At 39.8% G+C, this 9,552-nt stretch overlaps 1 protein-coding gene across 2 annotated transcripts in view; it reads right to left on the bottom strand.

Annotated features, from left to right (window-relative positions):
* STX11 (syntaxin 11) overlaps nt 1–7,820 on the bottom strand; it is a 39,141-nt gene extending 31,321 nt beyond the window's left edge. Inside the window, exons 1-2 of one of the 2 annotated variants that reach the window (XM_015558519.1) lie at nt 7,786–7,820; nt 7,345–7,534 (exon numbers count right to left, since the gene is read on the bottom strand). In XM_015558519.1, the coding sequence (XP_015414005.1) occupies nt 7,345–7,417 (73 nt within the window). In that variant the 5' untranslated portion in view covers nt 7,418–7,534; nt 7,786–7,820. The other variant, XM_015558518.1, reaches the window with a different exon arrangement.
* Nucleotides 7,821–9,552: the final 1,732 nt, after the last annotated feature.

The following is a 9,552-nucleotide window of genomic DNA, read 5'->3' as shown; positions in this document are numbered from 1 at the left end:
CCCCCCTGCTTCTGACCAGGGCAAGGATTCTGCAACCCAGGTATATGCCCTTGACGGGGAACCGAACCCGTGAGCCTCCAGTTGTCCAGGCTGACACTCCAACCACTGAGCACACAGGCAAGGACCTGGCAGACTCTTCAGCAGACAGGGAGGCTGCTGGTAGCAGCCAGAAGGCTGAGCACCATCTTCCCAGAACCCACCAGGCCCCCCCACCCCCTCTCAAGTGGGCCTCACCCCAATTGAGCGACCACTCAAGCACTGAGGTATGTGGTAAAAAAATACCGCAAGACTCTGCCCCCAAGGACCTGGCATTCCAGTGGGGAAAGAGAAACAGATAAAGTGTATATTATGTGAGGTATTATATGTGAGGTACGTTATGTGGTAAGTATCTTGAAAAATAAGGCTGATGCTTAAAAGTATAAGTGCTCAACGAAAAAGTCCTACAAGGAAATGCAGGAGCTCCCAATGGCCAACGCTGAAACAATTGGAGCTACAAAATAAATAAAGTAGTAATGGATTACATCCCGCAGTAAATAAAGAAATCTATAAGTCCATAATGACATAAATAGGTGGTTGAATAAATAAATAAGTGGTGAAGAGAGAAATCTCCCCTGAAGAATTCCTCGTAATTTATGCAGATACTCTACCCTCAAGGAGAAGTAGAAGATCCCTCTCCTTAAATATATAGTTTGCTCACAGTGCCTTTTCTTCCCAAAAGTATGAAAGGGGGGGAAACAGTAACTTTGCAAAGGAAACCGCTGAAAAACTCTACCTCAGTCGGGTGATCAAGGTCACCATGAACAGTCAGGAATTATCATATCGATAGTGTGTACTCTTGATATGATGTGATGAAAATGGCACTTTTCCTCTGTGGTCTTCCTCCCCCAAAACCATAACCCTAGTCTTACCATGAAAAAACCTCAGAGAGCCCTGGCTGGTTTGGCTCAGTGGATAGAGCATCAGCCTGCAGACTGAAGGGTTTCAGGTTCAATTCCAGTCAAGGGCACATGCCCGAGTTGCGGGTTTGATCCCCAGTGAAGGGTGTGCAGAAGGCAGCTGATCAATGATTGTCTCCCATCATGATGTTTCTATCTCTCTCTCCCTCTTCCTTCCTCTCTGAAATCAATAAAAATAATTTTTTAAAAAGAAAGAAAACCCTCAGACAAATTCTAATAGTGAGACATTCTACAAAACATCAGACCAATATTCCTCAAAGCTGTCAGCATCATGAAAAACAAGGGAAGTCTGACCTAGAGAAGCCTCAGGAGACATGACAATTGCATGTAATGTGGTATCTAGGGCAGGGTGTTGGGACAGAAAAAGGACATTAGGTAAAAACTAAGGAAAGTTGAATAAAATAGGGACTTTTGTTAATACTTAAGTATCAAGACTGGTTTCCTATCTGTGATGATATGCCATACTAATGTAAGATGGCAATAATAGGGGGAAATGGGAATGTGGTTTATGGGAACTCCCTGTAGTACCTTTGTAATATTTATATAAATTTCAAAATAAAGTTTATTTTAAAAATAAAGCAAAATACTTGATGGAGGAAATAATGTGGCTATTCAGGTTAAGACCATTTAAGCTGGAGAATGTGTGAAGGGAAAGGCCCTGAGGCAGGAGCAAGCCTGGCTTCTTGAGGTAATATCAGTGTGGGTGGGACAGTGAGTCAGATCAGAGTGAGTGACAGGAGTAGGTACCAAATCATGTAGGGCCTTGTGGTCATGATAGTTTTTAATTTTACTTGTCTTGAGAAGGAAAGATATTGAAGAGTTTTTAGCTGAGGAGTCATATGATGTATCTTTTTTTTTTTTTCGGTCAACTGTTGTGTTGAGGACAGATTAGAGGAGAGGGATGGAGCAAGCCAGCCAGTTAGAAAACTGTGATGGTTAATGTCATGTGTCAACTTGACTGGGCCTTGGGGTTCCCAGGTCGTTTATTCAACATTATTCTGGGTGTGTCGGTAAAGGTGTTTCTGGATGAGATTACATTTGAATGGGTAGAGAGTAAAACATTGCCCTCCCCAATGTGGGTGGGCCTGTCTGTCTATTGAAAGCCTGAATAGAACAAAAGGCAAAGTAGGGAAGATTCTTTCCCTCTTGACAACTGTCTTTAAACTGGGACATCAGTTTTCTCCTGCCTTCGACTTGCCTTCAAACTGGAACTTAGACCATTTGCTCGCTGCTTCTCAGGCCTCCAGACTCAGACTGGAATTAGATCACCAGCTTTCCTGGGTCTCCAGCTTGCCAACTGCAGATGTGAGGACTTCTCAGCCTTGACAGTTGAGTGAGCCAATCTCTTATAATCTCTCTCTTTCTCTCTCCTCTCATATTTATCTACTGATTGGTCGATAGAAATATCTCCTATTGGCTCTGTTTATCTGGAAATGCCTGACTGATACAAAGACATAGTAGTGGAGCTGGTGGGAAGTAGGCAGGTTCTGTGTTCACAAGGAGGAGCTGATAGGACTGGCTGATTCATTGGATGTAGGGTGTAGAGAGAAAGAGGAGTCAAGGAGAGGTCAAGGTTTTCACTCAGAGCAACTACAACAAAAGAGGTTCCTTATGCTGAGATGGGGAGGAGGGAGGCAAAGTAGGGGAGGGTTGCTTGAGATTAAGAGTTCTCTTTTGGACCCTTTAAGTTTGGAGTTGTCAAGCTGTGGGATAGATGAGCCTGGGATGAAGATATCAATTTGACAGTCTTTAGCACATAGATGGTTTGCCAATAGAATTTAGATGTCTGAAGTCTGAGTTCTGGGGTTACTCCAAAGTTCAGAGATGAGGAAGATGAAACATCAAGAAAGGAAAATGAGAAGGAATAATAAGTGAGATGCATGAACTAACAAAGAATGGTGTTCCAGAAGCCAAATGAAACATGTTTCAAGAATGATCAACTATCAAGTGCTGCTAAAGTGGGTAAAATTAGGACTGAAAATTGAGCAATGGTCTTGGGCAGAGGGAGGTTAATGGAGAACTTGATAAGGAGAGTTTTGGTGGCATGTGGTGGACACAGCCTCTTAGGAGTGGGCCCAAATAGAACAAAAAGAGAGTAAATAGGTTCAGAGAAATGTGACTATAGCTAGAAGGAAATGTATAGTCAGGGGAGATTTTTTTTTTAATTAGAAAATATACATATTTTTATGCTATGAAATGAACAGAAAGGGAAGGAAGAAGTGATGATGTAGGAGAGAAAAGGGATCCTGGCTGGAGTAATGTTCTTGAGGAGATAAGCAGTAATGGGATCCAATGCACAAATGGAAAGTTGGCGTTAGGTAGAACATAGATTTCTTCCCTCGTAACAACTGGAGGGGAGGCAGGATGTATGAACACGGAGGCTGGTGAATGTGGTGCCATGAACCTGATATATCAATGAAGAAGCAAGGCCATCAGCTGTGAGGAGTAGAGAGGACGTTTGAGAAGAGAGGGGAAAGTATGAAATAGCATCTGGGGATAGTGAGAGATTAAATGGACTGAAAATATATTCAAATTGTTGGTTCGTACTAAGGGTTTATTTGAAGTCAAGGATCATGCATATAAAGGGAGGCCAGTCGGTACAGTTGTGGTTCTCATCAGTCTCCTTTGCCTGTGTGGATGCAAATAAAACTAGGCAGAGGTCCAGAGATAACTAGACTTTGGAGTTGCCAGGTGAATATGCTGGAAGGGAGAGGGACAAGAGCACTGAGTGTCCATGCAAGGGAATAATTATTTTTAAAAAGGAGCATGGCATCTAAATCAAGTAAGGAGAGAAAAGAGGACATGAATGGTGTTGAGCCCAAGTAAAAGGTGTTAGGTAAATGGGTTGGAGGTTCCAGGACACCAAGAAATTGTTGCATTTAAGGGGTAGAGAGATTCCGTTGAAAAAATACAAGTTGGTTATCAGAGAACGAGATTTTGAGATTTGGATTATAAAAGGATGCAGATACTGATGATGACAAGGCTGACCTTGGTTCTCTCTCTTTTTTGAAAATATTTTTGGTGTTTTTTTTAAAGTTGATTTTAGAGAAAGGAAGGGAGAGGGATAGAGAGAAACATCGAGCAAGTGAGCCTGAAACCGGACCATGTGCCCTGACCGGGCATCAAACCAATGACTTCTTGGTTCATGGGTTCATTGAGCCACACCAGCTGGGCCTGACCTTGGTTCTCTGCAATTGATCGGCCCACCTTCAGCTCGAATCCCAAGTAGGACTTCTGTGTTTTATACATTTTCTAGAGGAGTTGGCTCTCACTTCCAATCTGGATTTTTTGAGCCATGAGGACTAAGGAGGACTTTAAGGTAAAACTCGGGTAAAGTAGGGCAAGCATTTGGAGATGAGCGTAGCTGCCACATAAAGGCCTGTCCCCTTGTAGACATCATCTTATATATCACTGCCATCCCTAAGTTGAAGGGCTCATAAATCTATTGAATCTTAGGGTTGGAAGGTCATCTAGCCCAGCTGCCCCACCCACGTGCAATTCATCCATAGTCCTCAGTTAAATAGTCATTGTATATCCCCCACGCAAGGTAGTAATCACCAACCACTATTTCTCTTTTCCATGCTAGTTTGCAAACTCCTTAAGGATATGTGTTTAACTTATTGTTTATTGTAACACTGTAACCACTTTATAGCATAAAGTTCAGTTTTGTTAAGTACATTCATATTGCTGTGCAACCATCACCACCCATTTCCAGAATTTTTTCATCCTCCCCAAATGACAACTCTGTACCCATTAAACACTAATTCCCACTTCCCCTTCCCCCAGCTCCTGGCAACCACCGTTCGACTTTCTCTCTCTATGAATCTGACTACTCTAGATACCTTATATAAGTGGAATCATACAATATTTGTCTTTTTGTAGCTGACTTATTTCACTCAGCATAACGGCTCCAAGGTTTACCCACGTTATACACAGCATGTGTCAGAATCTCCTTCCCTTTTAAGGCCAAATACTATTGCTCTTTCATATCTGCTTTTATTTTTCTGGGGTATATACCCAGCAGTGGAATTGCTGGGTTATACTGCAATTCTTTGTGTAATTTTCTGTGATATCATCAAACTGTTTTCTGCAGAGGCTGCACCATTTTATATTCATACCAGCAACACACAAGGGTTCCGATTTCTCCACATCCTTGCCAACACTTGTCATTTCCATATAATCTATCTTTAATTTACTCTCTATCTGACACCTTTCTGGGCACGTGCTGTTCTTGTATGAGTAAATGACTAGCTGGTTTTTAACCCCATTAAAAGGGAATTGAGGTTAAATCAGTCCACTTGTACTCAACAAGCCCCCCCCCCTTCTACATCTGCACTGTCCATTGCTGTAGCCACATACGGTTATATTTAAATTCAGATTAATTAAACAAAATTTTAAATGCAGTTCTTCAGTCTCACTGGTGACATTTCAAATGCATAATAGGCACCATAACTAATGGTTACTCCTGGGTCACTGTCTTCTTTCCATCTGCTTGTTTTTCTTCTTGTATCAGCTGCAAAGTTTTCACATCTTGTTCCTGCTTTTTTGTCACTGCCCCTGGTTTAACCTCTAGCCCTTTTTTAACCGCACTGGTAACTCGGGGAGGAGTCTGGCCAGATGCCTGGTGAGTACGCACTGATAGTTTCCTTACTGGTGTACCGTGGGCTGTGGAAACAGGATGGAGGCTGGCATCCGATAGTAGGGACTGTCTGAATAACCACCTTTGCAGTGATTGCTGATGTTGGACTAGTGCTGGTTATTAATGGTGCCCCTGCATTAACTGACTGAACTGCCTGAATTGAAATTTTCTGACCCAATGTTGTCATTATGACAGGAATTAAATAAAGTCCGTTGGAAAGACATGAAGTTTTGTCAGATGGCTAAGATTTGCATAGGAGAAATGGAGGGAATCTGGCCTCTAGGTGCAGAGGTTCTTAAATTGGTGAAAGAAGAGAAAAGAATTCTGAGAAGAAGATGGGTAGACTACTGGTATGTACGTCACCACTAAGTCACCAGGTCACCTGTAGGTTCCTACTCACGATTCCTTTACTAAACTCAAATTCAGGTCCAAGTTACGGGCTATGTGAGAACCTCTAAGGGTGGGAGGCGTTCAAAGCAGGCCCACTGCCACTCATCTAAACACCGATATTCTTCCTCTAGCATTTCATTTTCATTCTGGATTTCCCTGAAAATTCAATACATCTATTAATCCATTAAAATATCAAAGTAAGCTTAGAAGAATTACTTAAAAAGCAATGCAATAGATTACTCTCATAGAAAAGCAAATTTCTTGTTGTTCTGTAAGCTTATTTTTCTGTGCTTGGTATACAAGGAGGGGTAGAAATCAAGTGGTGGAAATTGTATTATTTTTATTTTAACCCCTTCCCCAACAATTTTTTTGTTAAAAACGTTTCTTTTTCAGACTAATTTTTTTTTATTTTGGTTCTATATAGTATTTTTGATGCTGGTTATGAAAACAGTTTGTAACTCGTCTTCCTATAAACCATATTTTTTTACCATATTTTCTTAGTATACTCGTCAACGACTGAAAAAGAACATTTTGTGAAAACGTGTATACACGTTTCTGCCGGGGAAGGGGTTAATTAAATGTTTTCCCTGCCTATTGTTCATTAAATGACACTGTTGTATTCTTTTTTTAAAAAAAATGTCTTTTGTTGATTTTTAGAGAGAGAGAAAGAGAAACATCTCTATACATACTCTGACTGGGGATCAAACCCGCAACCTGGGTATGTGCCCTGACCAGGAATCAGACCAGTGACTTTTTGGTGCAGGGGACGATGCTCAAACAACTGAGCCACATTAGCCAGGGCTGTTGTATTCTCATTTTAACCCAAATTGCAAGTTAGTGAAAACTTTCCTCTGAAATACTGGCATATTTATAAAAGGCCTGAAATTTACATGTATGGCTGCCTGCTGTATGCATACAAATAGAATATTTTCTGTGAAAGAGAATGCGCTTAAAAATTCTGGTCTAGAGACAGAACTGATTGGCTCAATAACTCATAAAGGAAACCAATTTTTTTGCAATTATGATTTTGCATAACAAGTTGCAAAAGTATTTTAAAGTGAGACTGTTACTCAATACTCATTTCTGGTAAAAACCCCTTTTGCGCCATGGCCCTGTCCTGCGGAACTAATAAAAGTGAAACAAAAGTATAAACAAAACAACAAATAAGCCATGCCTTTTACAGATAACCGTCCAGTCATGATCCTTTAAATGTTGCTTTAGAATTTGAATCATTCAATTAATTTTCAACAAATGTAATTCACAAATAGGCTAAACATTTTTACATCCATATTTTGTTCATTGACATGAATTTGTGCTGTCTGTTTAGAAACTGTGCATTTCTACACCAAAAATCCTTACTTTGGGGGTGAGCCGTGGTTTTCTTCTCTTTTCCCTCCTCTTCATCCATGTCATCTTCTTGCTGCAGCTCCATATCTTTATCTGTCTTCCTTTTCCTTTAACACACTCTTCAGATGGACTGCTTCCTTCCTTCAGTATGGTTTATAATTTCTGTGAGTGCATGGACCGTAGCCAGCATCCCTTCGTGACCCTAAAGAAAATTTAAAAGTACAATATTGGCACCACAAAAAACAAACATGTTTCAAAAGATGAATATTTTTTAAGATGAATTTACCAAAAGTAATAGTGAGAACAGATTGAAATCTGAGCAGCAAATTCACAATGAACTCAAAGAATTCAACGGGTGAAGTCTTTCCTGGAGAATCCCTGCCCTTGGGGTGATGATCTTGGGGAGACCTTGGAGGAGCGGACAGGTGTTCCTCTCAGTCCGTAGCTCCTTACCTTGCTGTGCAACCCGAGTGTGAGGAGGAATCTTTGGTAGGAGCTGATATGACCTTGCATCACTAGCTCAGGGTGTTGAAAGCAGGCCACTCCAGCCAATTTCTTTAAACCCCATTTTCTACAGGTTGCTGATGGGCAAAAGTGATTTATGAAACAGGAACTTTTGCCACAACTCAACATCCCTAGTCGCAAAGAAACAGTTACAAAACAAATGCTCCCGTGCAAATTGGAATTGATTACAACGCAAATGTAAGTGGGGGACATATACTACTCACACCTTATTCCTTTCATGGTCCTGGTACCTCATCTCTCCAACTTAAATAATGAGTGGACCCCTCTTCAAGGTAAAGGAACATATGGCACCCAGTGTTAACAAATTATTTCGACTCTAACGTTACCTGAATATAAATAATATAAATACAATATTACATAAATATGGTATAAATACCTATGGCTACAGACTATAAAATCCAAACCAATCTACACATTAAAAGTATAAAATTAATGATATTAAAATAAACATTGATTTAATGTTGTTTGATGAAATGAAACAAAAAAATGTGTGTTCTAAAAGTAGAAAAGTGTGCCTGGCTGGGTTTGCTTAGTGGTTGAGCATTGACCCATGAACCAGGAGATCACTGGTTCAACTCCTGGTCAGGGCATATGCCTGGGTTTTGGCTGGATCCCAGTAGAGTGGCGTGTAGGAGGCAGCAGATCAATACTGTTTCTCTAATCATTGATGTTTCTATCTCTCTATCCCTTTCCCTTCCTCTCTTTTTAAAAATCAATAAGATCATATTTAAAAAATAATAATAAAAAACAAAAGTAGAAAAGTGCATGGAGCTATTTTGTTATTTAGGATTCTCTTTATTTTTAAGACAATAGATACTCATTTGAATGATCTTCATTATCATTTCTATGATTTTTCCTTTAAATGTTCATCTTGAATGATTACTTCATTAATTTTTTAGCTTTGCTGAGGTTAATTTCAAAATATTTAAAGTGTTCAAAGTGTGCAATGATATATGTATACATTGTGAAAATATTCCCACCATCTAGTTAATTAACACATTTATTACCTCACATATTTATCTTTTTGTGTGTGTGAGGACATTTAAGTTTTGCTTTCTTCGCCAATTTCAGTTATATTATACAGTATTAATTATAGTCACTGTGTTTATATTAGACTAGAGGTCCGATGCACGAAATTCGTGCAAGGGGCTCACCCCTGCCTCCGCCAAGGCTGCCTCAGCCCCCTGCCTCTGCGGCGTCTGAAAGGTCGTCTGGTCTAATTGGCATATTACGCTTTTATTATTATATATCCTCAGACCTTATTCATCTTATAGCTGAACATTTGTACTCTTTCACCAACCCTCACCTCATCCCTGGTGATCAGTTTTCAATTCTGTTTCTATGAGTTTTCTTTTCTTTTCTTTCTTTCTTTCTTTCTTTTTTAGAGTCCACATAAAGTAGTAAATGATACCATGCAGTATTTGTCTTTGTCTGGGTTATTCCACTATAATGTTCTCAGGTTTGATCTATGTTGTTGCAAATGGCAGGATTTCCTTCTTTGCTATGGCTGAATACTATTCATATATATATATGAATATATATATAAAATATATATATATTCATTCATTTGTTGATGGACATTTAGGTTGCTTACATATCTTAACTCTGTGGTTATACAATGCTGCAATGAACATGTGAGGAAATATATCTTTTTTAGTTAGTGTTTTTATTTTCTTCAGATAAATATCCAGAAGT

This window comes from Myotis davidii, unplaced genomic scaffold, assembly GCF_000327345.1.
Source record: "Myotis davidii unplaced genomic scaffold, ASM32734v1 scaffold292, whole genome shotgun sequence".
NCBI lineage: Eukaryota > Metazoa > Chordata > Mammalia > Chiroptera > Vespertilionidae > Myotis > Myotis davidii.
This window is presented reverse-complemented; position numbering and strand designations above follow the sequence as displayed.